This window comes from Neolamprologus multifasciatus, chromosome 14 (assembly GCF_963576455.1).
Source record: "Neolamprologus multifasciatus chromosome 14, fNeoMul1.2, whole genome shotgun sequence".
Taxonomy (NCBI): domain Eukaryota; kingdom Metazoa; phylum Chordata; class Actinopteri; order Cichliformes; family Cichlidae; genus Neolamprologus; species Neolamprologus multifasciatus.
Genome location: NC_140452.1, coordinates 23,714,530 through 23,741,054, shown reverse-complemented (window position 1 = coordinate 23,741,054; position 26,525 = coordinate 23,714,530). Strand labels below are relative to the sequence as shown.

The window sequence follows — 26,525 nt, the reverse complement described above, 5'->3', positions numbered from 1 at the left end:
TTAATATGTGCGTTGAAGGACATATCCTGGTCAAAAATGACTCCAAGGTTCCTCACAGTGTTACTGGAGGCCAAGGTAATGCCATCCAGAGTAAGAATCTGGTTAGATACCATATTTCTAAGCTTTTCAGCGCCGAGTACAATGACCTCAGTTTTATCTGAGTTAAGAAGCAGAAAGTTAGTGGCCATCCAAGTCTTTATGTCTTTAAGACATTCCTGCAGTTTAACTAATTGGTGTGTGTTATCTGGCTTCATGGACAGATAGAGCTGGGTGTCATCTGCATAGCAGTGAAAATGTATGCTATGTCTTCTAATGATGCTGCCTAGGGGAAGCATGTATAATGTAAACAGAATTGGTCCTAGCACCGAACCCTGTGGAACTCCATAATTAACCTCAGTGTGTGAAGAGGACTCTCCATTTACATGCACAAATTGGAGTCTATTAGATAGATATGATACAAACCACTGCAGTGCAATACCTGTAATACCTACAGCATGTTCTAATCGCTCTAATAGAATATTATGGTCAACAGTATCGAATGCTGCACTAAGGTCAAGAAGGACAAGCACAGAGATGAGTCCACTGTCAGAGGCCATAAGAAGATCATTTGTAACCTTCAATAAAGCTGTTTCTGTGCTGTGATGAACTCTGAAACCTGACTGAAACTCTTCAAATAAACCATTCCTCTGCAGATGATCTGTTAGCTGTTTGACAACTACTCTTTCAAGGATTTTTGATATGAAAGGAAGGTTGGAGATTGGCCTATAATTAGCTAAGACTGCTGGGTCTAGAGATGGCTTTTTGAGTAAAGGTTTAACTGCAGCCACCTTGAAGGCCTGTGGTACATAGCCGATTATTAGAGATAGGTTGATCATATATAAGATCGAAGAATTAATCAATGGCAGGACTTCTTTGAGCAGTTTTGTAGGAATGGGGTCTAAAAGACACGTTGATGGTTTGGAGGAAGTAATTATTGAAGTTAACTCAGAAAGATCGATTGGAAAAAAAGAGTAACTTAACATCAATGGAACTAAGAGTAGCTGTAGATAATATTACATCTGTGGGATGATTATTGATAATTTTTTCTCTAATGATAAAAATTTTATTTGTGAAGAAGTTCATGAAGTCATCACTAGTTAACGTTAAAGGGATGGTTGGCTCAAAAGAGCTCTGACTTTTTGTCAGCCTGGCTACAGTGCTGAAGAGAAACCTGGGGTTGTTCTTATTTTCTTCAATCAGTGATGAGTAGTAAGCTGTTCTGGCTTTGCGGAGGGCTTTCTTATAAAGCAACAAACTATTTCTCCAGGCTAAATGATGATCCTCTAAATTTGTGACACGCCATTTCCTCTCCAGATTACGAGTCATCTGCTTTAGGGTACGTGTTTGAGAATTATACCACGGGGTCAGGTACTTCTGATTAGAGACCTTAGTTTTCACTGGAGCTACAGTATCCAGAGTCGTACGTAGTGAGGAGGTGAAATTATTAACAAGATAATCGACCTCTGTTGGGGTAGCGTTCAGATAGCTGCTCTGCTCTGTGTTGGTACAGGGCATTGACGATGATAACAGTGGCTGGATTATATTCTTAAACTTAGTTACAGCGCTTTCAGAAAGACATCTACTTTGATAAAGTCCACTCTCCACTGCTGCGTAATCAATTATTGTAAATGTAAATGTTATCAAGAAATGATCAGACAGGAGAGGGTTTTCAGGAAACACTGTTAAATGTTCAGTTTCTATGCCATATGTTAAAACAAGATCTAGAGTGTGATTAAAGTGGTGGGTGGGTTCTTTTACATTTTGAGAGAAACCAATTGAGTCTAACAACAGATTAAATGCCATGTTGAGGCTGTCATTTTTAGCATCTACATGGATGTTAAAATCACCCACAATAATTATTTTATCTGAGCTCAGAACTAAATTAGATATAAAGTCTGAGAAATCAGACAGAAACTCTGTGTAAGGCCCAGGTGGACGATAGATGATAACAAGTAAGACTGGTTTCTGAGTTTCACAGCTGGGGTGGACAATGCTAAGCATCAGGCTTTCAAATGAATTAAAAGTCTGTCTTGGTCTTTCATTAATTAATAGACTGGTGTGAAAAATTGCTGCCACACCGCCCCCTCGACCTGTGCTTCGAGATTTCTGGTAGTTAGAATGACTCGGGGGTGTTGATTCATTTAAACTAACATAATCATCCTGCTGCAACCAGATTTCTGTAAGGCAGAGTAAATCAATTTGTTGATCAATTATTAAGTCATGTACTAACAGAGACTTGGAGGAGAGAGACCTAATATTTAATAATCCACATTTCACTGTTTTACTCTTTGGTTCAGATGTGGATACTGTATTGTTCTTTCTTTGTGATTGTTTAAGTTGTTTGTTGCTGGTTTTTAGTTTGTTTTTTGTCTTTTTGGAAGCAGACACAGTCTCTATGGAGATGGGTTTTTGGGGGGGTAGCAGGAGGAGAGAAGCTGCAGAGAGGCGTGTAAGACTGCAACTCTGCTTCCTGGTCCCAACTCTGGATAGTCATGTTTTGAGGGGTTTAATAAATTTGTCGATATTTCTAGAAATGAGAGCTGCTCCATCCAAAGTGGGATGGATGCCATCTCTCCTAACAAGACCAGGTTTCCTCCAGAAGGTTTGCCAATTATCTATGAAGCCCACATCGTTTCTGGGACACCACTCAGACAGCCAGCAATTTAAGGAGAACATGCGGCTAAACATGTCACTCCTGGTCTGATTGGGGAGGGGACCAGAGAAAACTACAGAGTCCGACATTGTTTTGGCAAAGTTACACACCGATTCAATATTGATTTTAGTGACCTCCGATTGGCATAACCGGGTGTCATTACTGCCGACGTGAATTATGATTTTATTGAATTTACGTTTACCCTTAGCCAGCAGTTTTAAATTTCCTTCAATGTCGCCTGCTCTGGCCCCTGGAAGACAATTGACTATGGTTGCCGGTGTCTCTAGCTTCACATGTCTGAGAACAGAATCACCAATTACCAGAGTTTGACCCCCGGCGGGTGTGTCACCGAGTGGGGAAAAACGGTTAGACACATGAACGGGTTGGTGGTGTACCTGGGGCTTCTGTTTAGGACTACGCTTCCTCCTCACCGTTACCCAGCCTTTCCCCAGCTGCTTGGGGTCTGCCGGGGAACAGCTAGCGGGGCCTGCGCTATCTTCGGCTGCACCAGCTACAGGGGCCTGGCTAGCTAAGGGTGAGAGCAGGGTGCAAAGCCGAGTCTCCAATTCAGTAATCCTGGCCAGAGCTGCAAATATGCTACATTTGTTACAGATATCATTACTGCTAAAGGAGGCCGAGGAGTAACTAAACATCTGACACAATGAGCAAGAAAGTGCAGAAGGGACAGGTGAAGTAGCCATGGTGCTAACGGGTCGGCTACGAGCTAAGCTAGCGAAACAGTACAGAGACAGTGAGTGAATACTATAAATTAGGTAGTGAGTACACAGAAAGTGTGCTTCGGATGAAGCACGTGAAGATTATACTGTGAAAAAAGAATGTATTTAAAAGTTGTTAATTAAACTGCTAAGCAAATAAGCTACTCAGAAACACCACTGTGTTTGAGCAGGAACAGGAAGCGATACTATACCACAGAGCGAGCGAGCGAACACCAAGTGACAGCCAAGCTCCATAAGGTGATTCACTACCACCTCGGAGTCTTTGATTGCCTGCTCGTGCGATCGTGAGCATATTAGATAGTCATCTATGTAAGAGAATATTCTGATGCCGCTGTTCCTTAACGGAGACAGCACTGCTTCCACACATTTGCTGAACACCCTCTGGGCTAAGGATAGTCCGAATGGAAAAGTTTGAAACTCGTACGCTGCGCTCTGATAAGCAAACCTGAGATATTTCCTGTGTGTGGAGGATAAATGGCAATGTGAAAATATGTTTCTGAGAGGTCGATTGTAACAAGCCAATCACCTGTGTGAATTGAGCGTGTTAAATACCCCAATTCTTTGATCTTTGGGCTGAAGGAAGAACAACATTTGGTGTACAAATGCTCAATCAACAATCTCTTTATTCCATACAATTCTCATTATTCCATACAGCAATTTGAGCATAAACGTCCGGATGGGAGATGTGGACAGGAGGGTGTCCGCCAGATCTCAAAGTGTCTGACCGTTTCTCACATTCTTATAGCTTCAGCCCCCCTCCAAAGTCCTAAAACCTAAACATTCACATTCTTTCTTTCTCAGTGAGCCTAAGTTATGACCTTAGCTTCATGTGCTGTATGTTCTGTTCTTTCTAATCAGACAAATAAGGCCATGATTCTCTGAAAACAGTATTTCTCATAAATCAGCAGTATAATGCATCATAAAACAGTGTAATGATTTCACAATCTTTAATCCAAGGCATAATGTGGCCTATAGCCGTATAATGATTCAACAATTCTTTGATTAGAAGTATAAGGTGGCATAAGATAGTATAATAATCTCACAATTATACTTACATAGGGTTTTGTGTGTGAGCATTCTGAACATGTACTTTCTCAAATGCTTGTTTAACACACAGAGATCCAGACAGTGCAATGTTCTATTGCGATGAAATAGCGGGAGTAAAAGCCCTGCTGAGCTTCTTCGCTCAGAACCACTCTGATCGCTTGTTTGTGTAACAGGGAGGATATTTCGTCCTCCAGCACATTCAGTGAGTCGCCACTGGCCACCGAAGTTAACACTCCGCTGAATCTCTGTGGTTTTACCGCAAACTGTAGTCTGCAACCATGGGAAATGGTTGACAAGACCCAGGGATGAACTGCTCATGTGCACCACCGCTTCAGCCGCGCTGCGAGAGCGCCCCTGAAGACGCGGTAGTGTGACGTCACCCCTGTCTCCCGGAAGGAGTTGAGGCTGTCCCCCCGCTGGTGACAAAGACAAATGGCAGTGATTTTCTTTTGCTTTTATTTTGAAACTGGGGGGCATTCTGCCCTTGGTAAACTGCCTGGCTGCAGAAATGCACGTTTTATTTCTTTTGTTACCTCCAAAACACAGTGAAGTGCCTGGTGACTCTGGACAGTGCTTGGTGACACTGACAGAGTGTTTAGGAGTGCTTGGTGACACTGCGCCATTTATCCACAAGTCTGTCCCCCTTGAATTGGAGGAGGAGACTGAGAGGGTCCTCCTGGTGAACTGGAAACTTCCAGAGATCCTGAACCTTGGAGTGATTTGGTTACCCCTTCTAACACCTTCCTTCTCTTTGGGGGAGAAGAGAGGGGTGACACAGAACAATGCAGGTGTGCTAGGCTGACCGCTTCTTTTTCCCTTCTCCGGGGTGTGACGGCTTGTTCTTTGCAGCAGCTGCCACAAAGGAATGCTTGCCCCAAGGTCTCTCTACCTTGGCCTGGTGGGCACCCTGCGGGCCTCCTGCTCCTCTCTGCATTCTGACCCCACTCTGTCTTCCCCCCCCAGAGCTGCTGCTGCTGCAAAGCCAGCCCTTGGCTCCTGCTGGGGCTGAAGGCTAGGTTTTCTGGGTAAGCAGAGTTAGAATGCTTCTCCCTTCTGCTTTCAGCGGGTGCTTGTCTCTCTCATTCTCTCCAGGGTTGGGCCAAAGAGACCCTTGGTTCGGTCACAAGCTGCATCCATGACCTCAGCCTTCTGAGCATCACCTAAGCCTGACAGGTTTAGCCACAAGGCTCTCTCACCCGAGACTGCAAGGCCCATAACTTGCGACACCCTTGGACTGCTCCCCTGGAGGAGCGAAGAATGACATCATTAAACACGCAGATTTCATCTCAGAGAGCTGGGTTTGGGGAACCCGAGTCAAGTTGACGGCTCATGTCTTCCAGAATTTCTGCTTGATATGCTGATAGCAGTGTGACTGCATTAAGCAAGCATACTGACTGTGCAGCATATTGTACATCCTTTGATAAATAGATGCCGTGAGGCAATCCATCTTGCTGGGCAAAGAAATGCCAGAAGAAGCTGAGACTGCCCTGCGGTTAGGGTGAAGGTGATATGCCACTGAAGGCTCCCCTGCTGGGGGTTCAGTCAGCCCCAGTTCACCCATCCCCTGGATCTCAAGCTTAGAGCAGCCCTTGGTCGGAAGCTTGCTTTTAAAAGGGCTTGACCAGTAGTGACTCATTTCTTTCATGCAGGCAGAGACTGCTGGCAGAAGCTGCTTTGATGGCGGCAGGGCTGGTGGGAGCCTCTTGCCATCATACAGGTCGCATTCTGCCCCTTCGGTATCCTGGGCAGCTGGCCATGGGATGCCTAGCTTGGTAGCAGCCCGTTTGCAGACCTCGTACAAATAGCTGTCCTCCGGGGGTGCAACTTCAGCCCCACTTGGTGGCCTGGACTGCTGAGGAGGGAAGGTAGAGTCATCATCCTCCTCATCCATGTCCTCTAGGTTGAGGAGGTCGGAGTTGGCATCGCCCTCCGCATCTTCGCCACCCGGCTTGCCCACATTTTGATCGAGGAGGTCATGGAACAATGGGGGCATGAGCGGGGACTCTTCTTCCATCATGTCTGCCCAGCTTGTGGAGGCTCGCGGATGACGGATATCACTCATAGCAGTAGCAGCCGACAGGCAGGGGTCCTGACTGTTCGTTACTGCTACCCTCAGCCTCCTTTCCAGGACTTTCTCTGGCATCGACGCACAGTGTGGGCATCCCTGGGGGTCTGCCAGTGAAGCCTGAGCATGCTTGGCACCCATACAGACAATGCACGTTGGATGAGGGTCCCTGCCCGAGATGGTGGCACCGCATGATGCAGGGCATGGGCGGGATACAGCCTCTTTGGCTTTCAGTTCCGACCCTTTGGCGGGGGTAGGAGCCGTAGACATGGTTAGCGGAAAGGGGTGAGACTAGGCTACACCAGGCTCGTCGCGACACGTTAGCCCGTACGTAGCTAGGACTAGCAGCGGGGGTTAAATCCGAGCTAGTCGCCACGGGAGTCAGCTCGTTGTGACATGTTAGCTGCACTCCGCTAGCAACTTAATGCTAACCAAACCCTAGGTTGACTAAGCTAATGCTAGTGAGATGCTAATATGGTTTGTGGCCTGCTAACAAGTTAATGCTAGCCGGACACTGAAAAAATAGCTCGTCGTAATGCGTTAGCCCGAGTTACACAACGTCGGTTACCTCGCTAGCTAAAACCAGGTTTCTCACGGGAAGAAAGCGAGAATGAGTTAGGAGGGGCTGGTCAGCCGTGTTAGAATGAAGGGGCGGAGCCCTGAGCACGGCTCGGCATGGTGTCATTGGAGTGATTCCCGTAGTGAAACACCGAGCGAAGTTAGAAAAAGAACTGAAAATTAATCTAGATTTCAGAATTGTACAAAAAAGTCTTTTTCAGGGAACACAAAATGGGTTAAGAATTTAACGCTGTTCTGCAGCAATGGAGGTTGATCAAGCCTTGAAAGTTGGTGCTACTCATTGTTACAGGTGGTCCAACTTTTCGGGATTACTTACAACCCCCTTTGACTGCACAAAAGCAGTCTTGCAACACACTGTGGTGCCATAATCTTGTGTGCATCAGTAGAATGGTATTGTGCTGTAGAAAGTAGTGTGTTGCTGCAAAAAATGGTGTGAAAAGGGGAACTTTTCCATGTTTATTATATTTTCTTGCTGCGATTGTTCTTGTTTTATTGTAAGGTGACCTTGAGGGTCTTAAAGGCACCTATAAATAAAATGTATTATTATTATTATTATTATTATTATTATTATTATTATTAACTAACAATGGAAGAGAGACGGACCATCATACCACTTAAAAATGTAGGTCTTTCCTACAAAGAAGTTGCAAAGAAAGTCAAGGTGTCAGTGAGTACAGTTTCCTTCACCATCAAAGGGCACTCAGAAACTGGGTTAAACTCATACAGGAAGAGGTCTGACAGACCCAAAGCCATAACTGAATCAGAGGACAAGTTTCTGAGAGTTGACAGCTTCCATGATAAGTGGCTCACGGGATCACAGCTTAATAGTGGTCATAGTAAGCATATTAAGTTTCAGTCTCAACTCTGAAGAGAAGACTTCAAGTTGCAGGTTTGACAGGACGAGTTGCAGCAAGAAAACCACTGGTTAGATGTCAGAATAAGACAAAGGGGCTTGCCTGGGCCATAAAACATTGACACTGAAGACAGGAAGATGGTTTTATGGACTGGTCAATCAAAATGTGAAATCTTCAGTTTATCACGCAGGATCTTTGTACGCCGTTGACTAGGCGAAAGGATGGTTCCACAGTGTGTGGTGTCAACTGTCAAACATGGAGGACGAAGTGTGATGTCTGGGGTTGTTTTACTGGATCCAGGGTTGGTGACTTGTACAGAGTGAGAGGCACCCTGAACCAAAATGGCTACTGCAGTACACTGCAGCCCCATCCAATACTCTCTGGTATGTACCTATTTGGTCATGGGTTCATCCTACAGCAAGACCCAAAACACAAGCCCAAGGTATGACAGAACTACCTCAGGAAAAACAGAACAAGATGGTAAGCTTGAAAACATGGAGTGGCCAGCACAGCCTCCAAACTTAAACCACATTGGGTTGTTTTGAGATGAACTGGACAGAAGAGTGAAAGCAAACGTACCTACAATGCCACACATTTATGGTAACTTCTGCAACAGATATGGGAAGAACTTTCTGAAGAACCTTTGATTTCTATTGTAGAAAGAAGGCCATGGGTGTGTTCAGCTGTTATATCTGCCAAAGATGGCTACTTTGAACAGTCAAAAGTTTAGAATACATGTTGGTCTATAAATTGATTCCATGATTTCTTTTTAAACTCCAATTGCTTATTTGTACTATGCTTTCATTTCAGAGTGCAATGAGACAATAAACTGCAGAATTTTCAATAAAAAAATAAAAATAAAACAAAGTTGGGATTTTCTAAAACGCTTGATCTTTAGTGTATGTCATTTAATAGTTTATAAGTTAAACTTGAAAACTACTTCACAGCATTTTCTTCTTTTCAGTTATTGTGAAAACAGCTAATTCCACCACATTTGAACATTCAGTCACATATTTAAACATATATTTACTTAATGTTTCATTTACTTTAGGTAATTCTATTTCAATTACATTTGTATTCAGCATCAGCTGAACATAATACACTTTCAATTCAAATGCAACGGGATATTTTGTTTCAAAAGAGATACGTTAATTCTCCCCAAAAAGAGAACTCTAGCTAAAATCACCTCCGTCCACATGTAAACCCAAAAAACAAAGTCAAACGCTGCCAAGAACATGCCAAATCCTAACCGTGTAGAAATGTTGGCGACTCAGAAGTCTAGAAGCCTGGGAGGGAAAGCGGAAACAGGTTTGTTAGGTACTTCTGAAAAGCTTTGGGGGTTTTCTGGAAAAAAACAGCTAATTTTGTGTTACTTTTTAAGTGCCTTCACCATTTCAAATGTTAATAACTAAAGACAGTATTTTGGCTGGTGTAGACTCACAACTTAGGAATGAACAAAATGCATACAGCATACATGAATTTCATTTAAAAAGAGAAATGTATTCAAAACCGACGTGGGGATTTGGGTTTTGAGAGCATCTGTGCTGAATATAGAAGCCATGACGAAAGTTTACCCTGACACCTTTGTCTTTCTAAATAGAGGGACAGTGTGTGTAACTGCGTGTGTATATGTAAGCGTGTAAAAACTGCAGGTAGTAAGATTAAAAGCAACACTATTTTGCCTATATCCGCATGTGGGGAAGTAGAACTTCATCTCATGTAAAAAATAACGTGGCGCACAGCGTGACGTCAAAAACGGCGCACAAATTTGACATAAGTAATTAAATCTCCGTTTTCCTTGACCACGCCTAACCGCAAAACAAGCGTTGCGGTTTCGAACATCTCCGCCGTGGCAGGAATTTTTTAAAATCTAAACACAGGGATACAAGTATAAAGCACGTTGCAGTGAGGACGTCAAGGGTGAGTAATGGATGGCACCTCTCACGCCACAAGTGGCCTGACTTTAGCCATATTGTTTTGTTAAGCTACTAGAGCAGCATAGTTGCAGTGAATCTTGCTCTTTTAATTAGCGTCTGGAAAGTGTTTTAATTTCAGGTCTGGTGGTATCAAGGGCGTAGATTTGGTTTTGGCATTGGTGGGGACTGATGATTCAACCACCGAACTCTGCCCTGTTTCTTTTTTTTTTCCTTTCCTTTTTGTCTTTGCTTCTTGAAAAAAAAAGAGAAATATACTTGCCTACATATGCTATTCTACATGCTTTTAAACCATTTAAAATTACAATTCATAGTTTTATATGTGAATTATATATGTTAAATTACTATTAAGCAAATTACTAAGTATTTTAGACTTTAGTTTACTTCAGCCATATTCCATATAAATCAAATATCATACAAAAATAAAAATAGCTTCAAATACAGTCATGACAATAAAAGAATATGACTTTAAGGACTTAACAACATTACTTCAGTTATAGTACACCAACATCTCTTATACATTAGCACTAAGGGAACACTGAATGACCTGGTGGTTTTTGTCCATAAAACTACTCATCTAAGATTTCCACAAAGTAAAAGATCTCTCAGCAAAATTAAGCCACATTTTAGGCACTATTGCCCCCATCAAATCAGTGAGCTGGGATTTTCTTTTTTTCTAAACATAAACTACTGTTACAGCAACAGACATGGACTACTAGTGCCCCCACACAACAACTCAATGTCCACTATGTGAAGGAGCCAAACACATGCCTTCTCCTCTCGTTAACTGAGATAAACTGCTGGCATATTTGTTTTACATCTATACTGTCAGTCTCGCCTGGTGACTGATGTGGGCCAAAGCCTAGCACATACTTGCCAACCTTGAGACCTCAGAATTAGGGAGACATTCAAAAGGGCTGTTGGGGGGGAGGGGGGGGTGGTATACATATACATTAGTGATGGGTTGACATAGTGTTGCTGTTTTGCTCCATACTGACACCTGCTGGACCTTAAATATCATTGCAGGCAACTTACTTGACACTCACAACAGACACTGATTCAATGACCTAGTCATACTTGTATACACTGTAGGGTATTGTACTTTCCATGGAATCATTTTATATCTTTTACATTTCAAATATTGTAGACATCTTTAAAATATATTGTGAGTGAAAGTATTGTGAATGTAATATTACACATTTAAATATAATTGACTCAGAGCTTATTATAAATTTCTATTCAGAAAAATAAGTTTATCCAATGTTTTTGCATTCAGTCTTTTTTTTGACACCATTTCCCCAGCTTTGGAAAACACACGCTCACAGGGCACAGATGAAGCTGGGGTATACAAAAACTGTAAAGCCAGGTGGAAAAGGTTCGAATAAGATGTCTTCCTATTCCCCCAGTACGTTAAAGGATCCTCTGATCTTGGAATGTTTCTCTCCGCCAAGTAGCGCTTTTGTTTGTGTAAGGAAGCTTCGCAGAACAGATGTGACATTTAACCTGCATAAAATGAAATAAATAATTTACACTGCAAGTCACATTGCTTTTTTTCCTATTCTGATAGATTACACTGAAACAAAGACAGATAAACAGTTACACAATTATACAGTGAATTCACGTTTATTATTATATTTACAAATATTTAAAAAATATCACAGTTTTTGTCTTGGTCGTATCATTTTATTTTGTTGTATTTATCCGCGACACCTTAAAGGCCAGTCCGTAAAAATATTGTCTGACATTAAACCGGTCTGTGACGCAAAAAAGGTCGGGACCACTGTATTACAGAATCACAGAGTTGTTAGTTTGTTTTGCTGTGACACTTATCCTCAGATATCCTCAGATCTGAACAGACTAATGAGTACCGGGAACACTGAATTTCCTGGCGGAACCCACCGGAGGGTTTATTAATTTTTATCTAATCTAATCTAATCAATGAACCTCGTGACGCTTCTTTCAACCACATTAAGGATGTCGCAAACTCATTTCTCTCAAACAAACCATTTTCTGAGCTGGTAGGAAAAACCTTTTCTGTTTGTTGATGTGAAAGTTTGCTTTGATTCTGTGCAGAAGAGACAGACTCCAAAAAAAGCTGATAAATGAAATATAATATACTATGTAAACTTAAATGTTTCATTGCGAGATTCTGTCTGTGGTGTTTGTCTCTTATACAGGTACAATGATGACATCATGTGGCCTGCTAACTGCCCAGAAGGAGCCAGGTAAAAATCTGATAAACATTAAAATGAATTTTCTCTTTATCATCAAAAATTAGTAGAGTTACATGGACATTTTACTCGGCAGGAGAACAATCTAATTTTGACTTTAAAAAATAAATGCTACTATGAAGTGTGACTGCTGGAATTATGCTTGTCTGTCAGTTCCTCTGAAGAGCATTGAGGTGGAGCTGGAGGTGAGGGACCATGTGGCTACAGTGGTCTCCACTCTGAACTATAAGAATAAGGAGAACAAACCATTAGAGGCTGTTTTTGTCTTCCCTCTGCCTGGAGATGCTGCTGTCTGTCATTTCAGTGCTAAGATCGGACAGACACAGATTGTAGCTGAGGTGAAGGAGAAACAGAAGGTGAGCTGGAGAGAAAATATAACCTGATTATTGTTATTTTTAATCTTACTTTTAAACACAGTGAATGTCACTGACATGTGTCACTTGTCCTTCAGGCTCGTGAGGATTATGATGATGCTCTGAGCTCCGGTCAGCAGGCCTTCCTATTGGAGGAGAGTGATCAGAGTCCAGATATAGTCTCTCTGAGTGTGGGCAGTCTGCCTCCAAGAGAGAGCGCCTCCATCAGGTTGGAGTATGTGACTGAGCTGTCTGTGCAGGCTGATGATGGTCTGAGGTTCTGTCTGCCTGCTGTGCTCAACCCTCGATACCAGCCTCGGGGTAGGATAAAAAGTTGACACTAACAGAAAGCCTCAAACTCACACCTCTGCATAGAAAAAGGTTTCATAACTGCAACTATGGTGGTGGAGGAATTTCCAACCTCTTTCTCTCTCTCCGTCTCTCTTCCTCCATAAATAAAATATTTTGGAATTTGTTATGTACACATAAAAGATAAACTTGAAAAGAATTAAGCGTAACATAGAAACATAAACATTGAAAGCAACTGTCTTTCTCAACACTTTATTTTCAAGTCCAGAATCTATAACATGATTAGCGGATAGACTTTGGGGTTATGGAGTATCTGTGCTGTGTTAGGCTATGTCATTCTTTCTCTCTCATTCTGCATTTATTCTGTCTTTCAAACATACAAAATTATTTGATTACCCTTCCACCATTACTTTAACTGCAGTTTCTTTGCTCTTTGTGTCATTTCTAGCCAGAATTTATACACAGGGGTTACGGTGGCTCCTCTGAAAGAGAACATCTCAAATCAGAAGTACTTGACTCCCTGGTATAACTTGAAAAGGTGCACCTTAAAACAGATAAAGTAAGCTAGAAAGGAAACAGTGTTTCACTAATTTAGAAGATCAGTTAGCTTAAAAATATTTTTTTGCTTTATAAAAAAGCCTTCAGTAAAGCTAGAAGGTTACTATTCATCACTGATTGAAGGAAATAAGAGCAACCCTAGGTTTCTCTGCAGCATTTTATTCATTTTATTCTATTATATTGTGTACAATTGTGTACAGTATCTTATTCTTATCCTTTTCCAGTGTTTTTCTAATTTTTACTATTCCATTTATCTTTACTATGTAACTTTGCACTGTCCACTTTCTGCTGTAACAAAACAAATTTCCCACGAGTCGGACTAATAAAGGTTATCTTATCTTATCTTAGCACTGTAGTCAAGCTGACAAAAAGTCAGATCTCTGCTGAGCCAACCATTCCTTTAACGTTAAATAGTAATGAATTCATGAATGTCTTCACAAATACAATTTTAACTACTAGAGGAAAAAAATACTCATAATCATCTCACTGACTTAACAATGTGTAGAGTTACTTTCAGTACCATTGGTATTTATTTAATCTTTTTCTTCAATTGATCTTTCTGAGTTAACTTCAGTAATTACTTCATTACTTCCTCCAAATGATCAACATGTCTCATAGACCCCATTCCTACAAGACTGTTCAAAGAAACTCTGCCAATAATTAATATTTCATTCTTAAATATGATCAACCTATTTCTATCAAGCGGCTATCTACCACAGGTCTTCAGACTGGCAGTAGTTCAACTGTTACTTTAAAAGCCGTCTCTAGACCCAGCAGTCTTAACTAATTACAGGACAGCCTTCCTTTTACCTCAAAAATGAAACAAATGTGTAGGACTGCTTTCTTCCATTTGTGCACTATATCCCAAATTAGAAACATCTTGTCTCAGAGTGACACTGAAAAATTAGTTCATGCATTTATTACTTCTAGGCTGGACTACTGTAATTCATTAACATCAGGATGTCCTAAAAACTCCCTGAAAAGACTTCAACTGATATAAAATGCTGCAGCGAGAGTACTGACAGGGACTGGAGAGAGCATATTTCTCTCATATTGGCTTCGTTGTTCAGTCCAGAACGGAATTCAAATTCCTGCTCCTCACATACAAGGTGTTGAATAATCAGGCCCCATCTTATTTTATTGACCTTATTTTTCAGTGGTGCGACTAAAAAAAAAAAAAATATTTGGTTGCACCTGTGCGAACAACTGTTCGGGTAGCAAAAAAAAAAAAAAATCTGCAACCTTCCCTGTGGTCAACAACAGACACACATTATGCCCCTATCGTGGACTAAACCAATCAGAGATAGTAAGGGGCGGGACCTCTCTGATTGGCCGTGGTCCAGTTGAAAGTACAGGTGGAAGTGGGAGGTGAGTAGCTTGAATAAAGCGATATCAATTCATTAAATCCTGAATCGACTTTTAAATATAACTGTGTTTTGCCAGAAACGCCCGATTCTCAGATTAAAGCTCACAAAACCATTTCAACAACAACCAAACAGCAAATGAGAGCAGGTACACGGATTCCACACAAAGACATAAACACAGAGCGGACCCGACGCATCAGAATCAACTTTGTCTTTCTCGGCTTTCTCACCCAACGGCCTGTAGACGGACACACTGTCGGAGCTTAGCGATTCTAATGCGTCCGGTCCACGCTGTGATTACGTCTTTTTGCGCTGATTCTGAGCTGCAGGTTTTATCTCTCTCCAACCAAAATTCACCAAGCCAGCAGCAAAAGAAGCAGCAAACTGCGCTTCACATTTGATCAATGTCGTCATGAATTTTGCTGTTTTGCTTCCACGACTATTAAAATCACACTTTATGCACAGCTCTCTCTCTCTATCTCTCTCTGTACTTCAAGAACAGTTTCCCGTCTCCAATCTCTGTTTTCTGTATTATTCATTCGCTTTTTACCCACCAGTCTACCATTGTTTACAGCGCTGTCTTTTTTTTTTCTTTTTCTTTTTTTCACTTAAATGACCTCGGACAAGAAAGCCTATTTTTTTCTGTTGTTCAATACTGAAGAAATTGAAACTTTATATGCAGAACATTGTAGAATATTTTTAAGGTTGTCTGCTATAAAAAGCCAGACCAGGAAAATCTCCTTCATGTTTTTCTGTGTTTTATTCTCAGTTACTTTCACACAAAGGCATCTGCTGTGATGTTCACTATTCTGATGAAGTCAGTACTGATAAATGATCAGAATTATAATATTTATGATGATATTTATGATATTTATGTCTGAGGCGAAGTTGAATCGAATCGGGACTTTGAAAACCGGAATTGAATGGATTATAGAAATCAGTGATGATACCCAGCCCTAGTGAGCAGCCTAGGCACAACAGAAGTGGATGTAGCTGTAATAGGAAAAGAACTATTGCTAACTTTTCTGTTAAGTTAAGGCCTGATCCTTCTGAAATTCATAGCCAGTGCTCTGACACGGTGTCATCAATCTTTGAATGCTGAAAAAGCACAGTGTATCCAGAAAAACACATTATATTATAGAAATTATTATAAAATTTGTGTGCGCCTAACTTTTTAAAGTTAGGCATACCGGTAAGCCCATGGCAAAAAGTTAGTCTAAAGCCCTGCTTATAGTACCATATCACCCCATTAAAGCAATTTGCTCTAAGACTGCGGGTTTACTTGTGGATGCTAGAGTATATAATAGCAGAATGGGAGGGAGAGCCTTCAGTTGTCAGGCCTCTCTTCTATAGAACCAGCTTCCAGTTTGGATTCAGGACACAGACACTATTACTAGCTTTAAGATTAGGCTTAAAACTTTCCTTTTTGCTAAAGCACATTGTTAGGACTGGATCAGGTGACCCTGAAACTTCCCTTAGTTCAGACCTTCCCAAAGTGTGGGGCCCGCCCCCTAGGGAGGGTGCAGAGCCATGGCAGGGGGGGCGCGGTATGAAAAGGGGGAAAAAACCCAAAACGCTTGGACACTGCTAGCACGGGGCGTCTACAGAAACGCAAAGCAGGAGATGAAGCATCGCTGAATATGTTTCCAAACCAACTTCATTCTAAGCCAAAGACTATAAAATATGGTGAAGCATATCTGCCCTTTGGTTTCACCTGCACAAGTGCCGAGGTAGGTGTCCTCAGCAGAATTGGATTTCCCTTTGTTGGGAGCAGCACTGGGCTGTTCAAATCACTGACAAACGGTATCCCACATTCTTCATTTTAGTTCACAAACACTTGTTGTAATGACGAACTACTCCTGACGTTTTGGAGATTTTAGCTCTGTATACAGTAAAGTTACAGTGGGATACAAATAACATCAGGCTGATCCTGCCACGATTTGTTCCCCTGGTTCAAATCAGGGACAAACAGTATCCCACAGTTGTTTATGTTTTTAAACCCATTTTGCACAGAGAGGCATTTTTTGAAAAATGTATTGATAGCAATGTTGAATATTATTACACAGGGAAAAAAAACAACTACACGTAAAATAATTACACCGTGACACCTCTGCCTTTGTAAATAGAGGAACAGTAACTGCGTGTGTGTATGTAAGCGTGTAATACCTGCAGATAGTCAGATTAACAGTATTTTGTGTCTGTCTGCCATTCTGCAATTCCTCTCATGTAAACAATAACGTGGCGCACAGCGTGACGTGAAGAAAGGCACATACCTTTGGCGTTGCGTGACAAACTCTGTATTCCTCGTCCACACATGAACACAAAAAAAGGAGTTTTAAAAAAATCTCAGTTATCAGTGATTCAAAAACACAGTTTACGTGGACAAAACAGCTGCGTTTTCAAAAATACCCGTGTAGGTGCGGACGTAGCGTAAAAGAGTTAGTAGTTACTTTCTTACTACCTGTCATTTATTGCAGATTACTTGTATTTGCTTAATTGTTTACTAAATGTTTGAGATGTGAAATAAACTGCAATGGAGCAAAATATGGGTGTGTGTGGTTGGAGGATGTGTTTGTGCGGGGGGGCGCGAACATTTCTCTTGTAAAACAAAGGGGGGCCTAGCAAAAAAAAGTTTGGGAACCACTGCCTTAGTTACACTGCAATAGGTCAAGGTTCCCATGAAGCATTGAGTGTTTTTCTTCACTGAGTGTTTTTTCACTCACTACACGTTTACACATACCTCTGCATTTAATTTAAGTTCTCTTCTACGGCATGTCTTTGTCCTGTTTTACTCCTCTCACCTTCAACCGGTCTTGGCAAATGGCTGGCCCTCCCTCAACCTGCTTCTGCTGGACGTTTCTTCCTGTAAATAGGGAGCTTTTCCTGCTCACTGTTGCCAAGGAACTTTCTCATAGGGGGTCTTTCGAGTATGGGGTTAGTGCCCTACAGTCTGTCTTTCTCTGCCCGAGTGTCCTCTCCTCGTCCAATCTCTAAAGTAGAGTCCAACTGTTCCCTGGACCCTCTCCAGTACCTCAAGACTGATCAAACCCAGGCCACGGTAGGTAGAGTGCTGCTGTTTCTGCTGTGTGTGGTTGTTACTTATTACTGAGAACTAAATATGGATGTGTTTGTGGTGTGCAGGTCAAGCTGGCTGCAGGACACAAGTTTGACAGAGATGTTGAACTGCTGATTTATTACAAAGATGCTAACCAGCCTACTGCTGTGGTGGAGGCAGGACAGGCCTCTGCTGAGCCGGGTGAGTGGAAATGATAGGAGTAGTTGGTTTGAAAATGTAAAAAAAAATTGCTTATATACTGCTGCTTCGAAGTTCAATTTGTTGGCATAAACAAAAAACAATTTCTCCCATTTTTTTTTCTCTGGTTTTTTTCAGGCTCTCTGATGGGTGATCCAGTGGTGATGGTGAGTCTGTACCCCCAGTCTGTGACATCGTCATGTGGAGAGTTTGTGTTCTTAATGGATCGATCTGGAAGTATGAGTAATACTCGCATCCGCAGTGCCAGGGTATTCATAATATATTTAGTCATAAACTCATAAAAAGTTTCATGTTGTTCCTCTCACACAGTGGCCTCACCATCTTATCCATGTTCCCTTAAGGATACTCTGCTGCTCCTGTTGAAGAGCTTACCAAAAGGCTGTTGTTTCAACATATACAGTTTTGGGTCCAGATATGAACACATCTTCCCGTGAGTCTCTCCCAGCCCAACAAAGGTCCTTTTGTCCTTGACATGAAATACATGCATGTTTGTATTGGTGTCTGTGTGATGGCAGTAAGAGTGTGGAGTACAGCCAGCAGACCATGGAGGAGGCTCTAAATACAGTTGAGCAGATGGAGGCCAATCTTGGAGAAACAGAGATCCTGGAGCCCCTCAAACATATTTACAACCAGCCCTGCATTCCCAATCACCCTCGACAGGTAACACACACTCACACGCTCTTCTGGTTTGCTGTCTTCATGGGGACATCCCAATAACATAATGCTTACCCTAGCCACTTACCCTAAACTTAACCATTAACCAATTGTAACCCTAAAACACAAAATCCCAATTTAAGTGTGAAAAATGCCTTCAACAACGTGGGGACCTGGATTTTGGTCCCCACCAGTACAGTAAATTTCAGACTTTGGTCCCCACCAAGATAGTAAGAACCCGTATACACACACACACACACACACACACACACACACACACACACACACACACACACACACACACACAAACTGCTTTGCATTAGTCTCTTGGAAATTTCCTTTGAACTTAATCTTACTTTCTGCTTGCCTTGCTTTAGCCTTAGAATAACTTCATCCTAAAATATAATGATTAAGGATATTTTAGCTTTTTTTATATCACCATGAAGATGCTTTATAGGGATGTATCTACATAAAGCAGATTCAATTTCATAAAAACATTGGACAAAACTTGGACCACACACGCTCTACAAATGTTTCTCAGCATTGGCATTAGTGTACAATCTAACTTTTAATATATCACATATTTTAAACCTGTGAATATAATCGTTGTTCATGTAACACCTTTGTTCTTTAGTTTGAAGTTCATACTAACTGTACATTGTTCGTTGCACACTACCACAAAAACATTTGTGTTTCTGAATCCTAACTCAGCTCTCAGAGCAAACTGTGTGTTTCTGGGTCTGATGTTTTGTCCTTATGTGCTAACTCTCCTGTCTAGCTGTTTGTCTTTACTGATGGAGAGGTGAGAAACACCAAAGAAGTGATAGATCTGGTGAAGAAGAACTCAGATTCTCACAGGTGAAACCACAAAAACACAAATATGTTTTCTACACAATTCCCAGAATATCCAACATGTCCTCTATGTACTCAAAGAAAACTGCTATATTGCAGGTGTTTTTCTTTTGGGATTGGGGAAGGGGCCAGCTCTGCTCTCATCAATGGGATGGCAAAAGAAGGAGGTGGTCACGCTCAGTTCATCACAGGGACTGACAAGATGCAACCAAAAGTAAGACATTAAACACAAAAAGAAAACAAGTTAAGCAGCAGCAGCAGATACATATTTGAGATCAGACCTGAAGTGAGTAAAATGTCCCAACTGTTTGTGTATATTTGGAGAGGTTTTCATTATTTTTCAGGCGATGCAGTCGCTGCGATTTGCTCTGCAGCCGACTGTGGTCGACATCTCAGTCACATGGGATGTACCAAAGGAAGTGTCTGTCACTGACCTCTCTGCACCAATCACAGCACTTTTCCAGGGTCAGAGGTCACTGATTTATGCCCAGCTCACTGGACAGGTAGGAGCAGCAGCCTCTCATGTTTTTGTTTAGATATTTCATGACTTCTAACCCTGTGATTCTGTGTCAGTGCTCAGAGGCAGCAGAGGGCTGTGTGACGGTGAAGTACAGCCTGGCAGGTCATCCCTCTGAGAACCAGCTGCACTTCAGACTCAGACCTGCAGAGGACACTGGGTAAAGCAGAGTTTAAGAAACCCAGTACTCTTCTTTGGTTCATGATTTTAGATATAATGGGTTGAAAATTGCAGTAGATTATAATGAATATGAACTGAAATATGTTGTGTTCACATCTGAAATAAAGTATTTAAATAGGTTAACCACTGACATTTACTTCTTATTGCATAATCTTGGTGACTAAGAGTAGACATGAGTAATTAACCCTCTCAAGGCAGGCGTTGCCGATTTGCAACAGTTAAAAACTAACAACCTGATTACCCCACATACATATTTTATGAGTTCTTTTTACTCAGAAGTACCACTGCAGGACTTGGTTGTGCATTAGCAACAAAACGTTTAATTTGAGCCTGAGGGGGTTAATATCCTATTGCATTCAATCACTTCTGAATCTCTTCATAACTTCTACTCCGCATGCTGAGCTTATCCACAAACCTTTTAAATAAAGTAAAAAAGATAACATTCTCTTGTTTGCTGTAATTACTAACCACTCACACAGGAGGAGAGACTTCTTTCTCACTATCAGTGAGAATAAATCAGTGGAATTTGCTCATTGAGATATTAATTATAAATTCTTTTAGTCTTAATCACAAATATTGTAACAAACTCTAATAACAGCGCTATCAGCAGGTTTAAAACCTGAAGAAAGTGCTCATGTGTCATTTGGATTTTGATTACTTCTAGGTATGAGCATTTGTTTTCAATCATGGTATCTGATGTGATTTTTGGGGAGTTTGACTCCAACTCTATATAACCTTAAAAAATACAATGGGAAAAAAACAAAGAAACACTTAAGTCACTCATCTCTTGGTGTGTTCCTTCTTATCTGCAGATTAACAGTCCACAGGTTGGGTGCTCGAACTCTGATTCGCTCCCTGGAGATGGAGGAGAGAGAGCACAGAGGACAGCAAGGTGGAGGTGTGAAGGAGAAGGTGGTGCATCTCAGTGTCCAAACAGGAGTGAGCAGTTCTTTCACCGCCTTCATTGCTGTCAACAAAGACAAGAGCGAAGTGATTCAAGGACCTCTTGTGCGCAGAAATGTTCCAACACCCTGTGAGTTTTTCCCAAAAGTCAGCCACAGCTCTGAAGCAAAGATGGTTGAGCATGAATAAAACCAGTCAAATGTTTGTTTTAAGAGAAGGTCAGACCCAAATGAAAAGAATGATTAGCAACAAGGTGGTAAAAATAATGTAGGTACTGATCAGACAGCAGTATGAGAGAGAGGGATGCATGTGAGGTTTTTTCACTAATCCTCAAATGTTGAACTCATTCCTTTTTTCTTTTTTTCTTTTCTTTTCTTTTCTTTTTTTTTTATTTTTGAAGTGATCCAAAGTCCACCTGTGGTGAACAGTGATCCAGAGTCTCGAGCACTGTTCATTGTGGTGAAAATCCACAACTCACACCAGCAGAAGGGATTGTTTGTCTCGCATCTTTATCAAAATCAGGCCGTCTCACCAAAGCCAGCAATAGCTAAACACATGACTATAGAGCACAGTATGAGCTAAGCAAAAAAACACACAAAAAACGAAAACTGCTAGCCGAAATGCTAGCGGCTAATTGCAGGTGGGGATAGCAGGCCGTTTTACCTGGCAACACTTAACCAGAGTTTTGACTAGCCTACTTACAAATAACTCTTGGTAAGTTACAACAGCTCCATTCATTAGGTAACTGGTCGTCAACCATAAAAGTAACAGTGTGTTACTTGCTTACGAACTCAAATGTCCACTTCACAGCTGTAGCTCCTCTCTCGCACAGAGAGCTCCCCACCAAATCCCACTCATCCACCTAAGACACTAGATTGGCTGGAATACATACCAATTAAATTAAAGAAAAATAATAACATTTGCATTTGTTTGCATTTTTCTGTGTAGTTTTGACTATGAACTGCTTTTGGACATAAGGCCCCCGCCCTTTATTCTGGCCAAATAGGCTGTGGTTCAGTCCACAGCTTATGTGGGTTGTGGCTTAACCAATCAGCCAGTAACACCCCTTTAACCCCCTAAGACCCAAACTCTTCCACGGCATGCATTTTTAATTTCTCTTTGATATTTGGGCGGATTGGGACCCGATGAATGTAAAAACAAAGAATTACCAGAATTTTATTTTTATTTTTATTTTTTTTACCTAATTTTTGTTTCTAAGAAAAATGAGAACCACCTATGAGGATATTCATTTAAAATTTCGATAGAACAGTAGCAGTATAATGTCCTCGTAAGTGGATATCAGGCCCTTGTAGAGCAAAATTTAGTATTTTGGTCTAAATAACTCAAAATGTGATGTCCACATATGTAGACGCCAGATCCTAGGAGGTTAAATGTTAATTGGGCGGCTTGTTTATTTGTAAATATATAATTGGTCCACTTTGATTTCTTCTGTTTCCTGTTTTTGTTATAATATTGTCAGCCAGCAACTTTTGGTGTGTAAGAGTTATGTAGGAGTTATGTATGTTTGTTATGTTATTTTAGTTATAAAATCTATGGCATTATTTTTGTGCCTCTGTTCTGAGTGTATGTAAATTATTTTTGCAAGTACAAATGTTGCATTTTCAGGAGAAAATTATTTTGAATGAAGAAAAGCTTAATTTGAGAGAACAAAATTAATTGCTGCTAAATGTATTTCAGTGTTTGCTAATATCCATATACACACACAATAACAGCCCCTCTCGCTCAGTTGTTGGCATTTTCTCCTGCTCAGATCTCTGCTCTTTGTGCTCACAGACATCTTCCGACCTGCTCTCAGTGTGACGCTCTCGCTCTTAACACCTCTGCTTCCTGCACGCTCAACTCTTTCTGTGCACTGTTGTAAATGTGCCACAAAACCAACCAATCACAGACTTGGATGCAAAAATTCTGGTTGGCTCGCTAGCTACTGTATTCCAAAAACGCTGTCCAAAATGTAGCTAAATCCAGTGGACTGGTTTGGTTTAAACTAGATTAAAACCAACAATGGTCTTAAAAGATAATATTTTTTAAAATAAAATAATTAAACATACTAACTGAAATGGGTTGGGCTACACCTTGGACAGTGTTTCGGGAATGCAGTAGCTAGCAAGCTGATTGGAGACCAATACAGCCAATTGTTTATGGTGAGTCATGTATGAAACTTAAAAGCCAAAAGGTTTGAAAATTCTTTTTACTAATGTGTTTTCACCTTTCTTTCTTTTTGCATTCTCAGCATTCAAGGGATTAGGTAAGGAAAAATGTTTGTTTTTTAAAATATTTTGTGTTTTGTAATTATAAGCATACCAACTTAGCAAAATTGATATGGCCTGGATCTGGCCCACACAATGTGCTTACACATGGCCCACATACCGCAAAGAATGACGGCCCTTTGGTGGTCCAGATCTGGTTTGCCAGAGATGGCCCACACATGGGCCAGAACAAGGCCAGTTGCAGACACACTGGTGGTCCTGTGCCTTAAGTCAGCCTTATGTGTACTTTAATCAAGCCATGTAATAACAACATGTGCCGGAACATAATAGCGCAAAAGTAACATGACAAAACTCTGTTCAGAGAATGGACTAATTCTTTTATAGCTGCCATGACACCAGTCAGTCAGAAGTGCTGGCTTGATACCAGATCTGGGCCAGACCTGCTTGCTATTTGGGTAGGCTGCTGTCTAAAGCAACAAAAAACATATGACCCAGTTCCTGACATATAGCAGTTGAAGAGTTTTCATTGTCCTACATTTAAGAGAGATACCATTGCACTTGTTGCGCATTTGTTTAGTCAGGGCTTCCACGGCCAGTGGAATTGGAGCAGCTTTACTTTGTTTAGATGACCATCACTGCACTGGATGGATGTGGATTTCTATTTATCAGGAAGGAATAAACTTAACCTCAGTGTTAGTCATATGAAAGTAATGAATTACCAGATCACCCAGTTGGACTGTAATGTGTGTGTTTTTTATAATAATGACTTGAGCTTTACTGAGTTGCGGTCTCTCTAATCTCTCAGCAGCTCATTGCTATGAACCAACAAAGTCTCACAGCAAAAAAGGGCTATTTCCTCACATGAAGAAGAAACTACCTGTCTTTTGGAACTCTCATAAGATGCCTGCCAAGCATTATGTTGCTTCACATATGTTTGTTTACGAAGGTAATGTTGGTTAAAAGTAGACAAATAAAGCTTTGAGTTTCCATTATTTACAAAATATCAGGGCACCCAATACATTCTTCATTGTTGTTGCTACATCAGACTCGTCTCACCATAACACTGCACTGCAAAACTTTACATGGGAAGAAGTGATAGTACCACAAAAAAGGAGCAAAAAGTGCCTTACTGTAAATTTACTGTATAATATTTATTTTCTGTTTTACTCATACGTAATCATGTTACACTATCGTGTGTGTGTGTGTGTGTGTGTGTGTATGTGTGTATGTGTGTATGTGTGTATGTATGTATGTATGTATGTATGAATGAATGAAAATATCAGACCTCAGAAGGTCTGCTAGAGGATGTTAATGCAGCACTACGGAAAATACCTACAACCACGATTACCGACACTAACAAGCTGATCTACAATACCGCAGCAGTGATCAGTGAGATGCTTGGCTACAAGTTGAACAGCCACAAGGGGCAGTACCCTCCATGGAGAAGTAGGCTAGAGGGCAAGATCAAAGTAGCACGGAGGGAGGTTAGGCAACTAACGGAGTTGCAGAAAGGTGCGACAAAGAAGGTGCATAAGAAATACAGCAAGCTGTCCATACCTGAGGCCTTGGAAACTGCCAAGCAAAGACTCACAGCCTTGGCCAGCCGCTTGAGGAGGTACACCAGAGAGATAGAAGGCAGGAGAATAAACCAGCTGTTCTCCACAGAACCAGCAAAGGTGTACTCTCAGTGGCAAGGGAACAATAATAAGAGAACAGCACCACCAAGGCTGGAGACGGAGCAATACTGGAAGAGCATATGGGAGGAGGACGCAACCCATAACGGAAATGCTCAGTGGCTAGTGGATCTGAGGGCAGACCATAGCAACCTCCCTGAACAGGGTCCAGTAACCATCACAGTGGCAGACATCCAAGAAAGGGTCTCTAGTATGAAGAGTTGGACAGCACCAGGGCCCGACATGGTTCACGCCTACTGGCTAAAGAAGCTGACTGCACTCCACGAGCGTCTGGCAGCACAAATGAACCAGCTGCTAGTTAACGAGGGACACCTGGAATGGCTAACCGAAGGTCGGACGGTCCTGATCCCCAAGGACCCCAAGAAGGGACCAGTCCCCTCGAACTACCGACCAATAACCTGCCTCAGTACTACATGGAAGCTCCTGTCAGGCATCATATCGGCTAAGATGAACAGGCACATGGGTCAATACATGAGCGGGACACAGAAAGGAATTGGCAAGAATACCAGAGGCGCAAAACACCAGCTACTGGTAGACAGAACAGTCAGCCGAGACTGCAAGACCAGACTGACCAACCTGTGCACTGCCTGGATTGATTACAAGAAGGCCTATGACTCAATGCCCCACAGCTGGATACTGGAATGCCTAGAATTGTACAAGATCAATGGGACCCTAAGAGCCTTCATCAGGAACTCAATGGGGATGTGGCGTACAACACTAGAGGCCAACTCCAAGCCCATAGCACAAGTCACCATCAAGTGCGGGATCTACCAGGGAGATGCTCTGTCCCCACTGCTGTTCTGCATAGGCCTGAACCCCCTCAGTGAGATCATTAACAAGACTGGCTACGGATACCGACTACGGAACGGAGCAGTTGTCAGCCACCTCCTGTACATGGATGACATCAAGCTGTATGCCAAGAGTGAACGAGACATCGATTCACTGATCCACACTACCAGGCTATACAGCAATGACATTGGAATGTCGTTCGGGCTGGAGAAGTGTAGTCGGATGGTAACAAAGAGAGGGAAGGTAGTCAGAACTGAGGGGATTGAACTACCAGAAGGCAACATTGCAGACATAGAGGACAGTTACAAGTACCTGGGGATCCCGCAGGCGAATGGGAACCATGAAGAGGCCGCTAGGAAAGCTGCAACCACCAAGTACCTGCAGAGGGTCAGGCAAGTCCTGAGGAGTCAGTTGAACGGTAAGAACAAGATCCGGGCCATCAACACGTACGCCCTGCCCGTGATCAGGTACCCTGCTGGGGTAATAGGCTGGCCAAAGGAGGAGATAGAAGCCACTGACATAAAGACAAGAAAGCTCCTTACCATGCATGGAGGGTTTCACCCCAAGTCCAGCACCCTGAGGCTGTACGCTAAGCGGAAGGAAGGGGGCCGGGGACTGGTGAGTGTCAGCACCACAATCCAGGATGAGACAACGAACATCCAAGAATACATCACGAAGATGGCCCCAACTGACAGCGTGCTCAGTGAATAC

General features: G+C 41.9%; 3 protein-coding genes across 3 annotated transcripts in view; 2 read left to right on the top strand and 1 right to left on the bottom strand.

The window, feature by feature from the left end:
- Positions 1–5,446: 5,446 nt before the first annotated feature.
- Positions 5,447–7,213, bottom strand: LOC146504086 (uncharacterized). The gene has a single exon (XM_085184740.1). It carries the CDS (start codon positions 6,809–6,811, stop codon positions 5,804–5,806), a length of 1,008 nt encoding a protein of 335 aa, XP_085040866.1. The 5' UTR covers positions 6,812–7,213; the 3' UTR covers positions 5,447–5,803.
- A 2,592-nt stretch (positions 7,214–9,805) lies between these two features.
- On the top strand, positions 9,806–22,532 carry LOC146504085 (von Willebrand factor A domain-containing protein 5A-like). The gene is made up of 14 exons (XM_085131195.1): positions 9,806–9,894; positions 12,086–12,133; positions 12,293–12,495; positions 12,591–12,813; positions 17,597–17,781; positions 17,865–17,979; positions 18,115–18,245; positions 18,339–18,427; positions 18,513–18,657; positions 19,430–19,509; positions 19,603–19,717; positions 19,848–20,006; positions 20,077–20,180; positions 21,013–22,532. The coding sequence occupies exons 2-14, from the start codon at positions 12,091–12,093 to the stop codon at positions 21,290–21,292; spliced, it is 1,872 nt and encodes a 623-aa protein (XP_084987321.1). The 5' UTR covers positions 9,806–9,894; positions 12,086–12,090; the 3' UTR covers positions 21,293–22,532.
- Positions 12,382–26,525, top strand: part of LOC146504084 (von Willebrand factor A domain-containing protein 5A-like) — a 34,704-nt gene continuing 20,560 nt past the window's right edge. Inside the window, exon 1 of the mRNA XM_085131178.1 lies at positions 12,382–12,495. The gene's annotated coding sequence lies outside the window, so the exon portion shown is untranslated. The remainder of the gene's footprint in view (positions 12,496–26,525) is intronic.

Excerpts from the sequence above, each read along its gene's own strand:
- LOC146504085 (XM_085131195.1), top strand. The coding sequence starts at position 12,091 with ATGATGACATCATGTGGCCTGCTAACTGCCCAGAAGGAGCCAG. Across the intron at positions 17,980-18,114 it reads ACAGGCCTCTGCTGAGCCGG|GCTCTCTGATGGGTGATCCA; the intron begins GTGAGTGGAAAT and ends GGTTTTTTTCAG. Across the intron at positions 20,181-21,012 it reads AGACCTGCAGAGGACACTGG|ATTAACAGTCCACAGGTTGG; the intron begins GTAAAGCAGAGT and ends TCTTATCTGCAG.
- LOC146504086 (XM_085184740.1), bottom strand. The coding sequence starts at position 6,811 with ATGTCTACGGCTCCTACCCCCGCCAAAGGGTCGGAACTGAAAGCCAAA.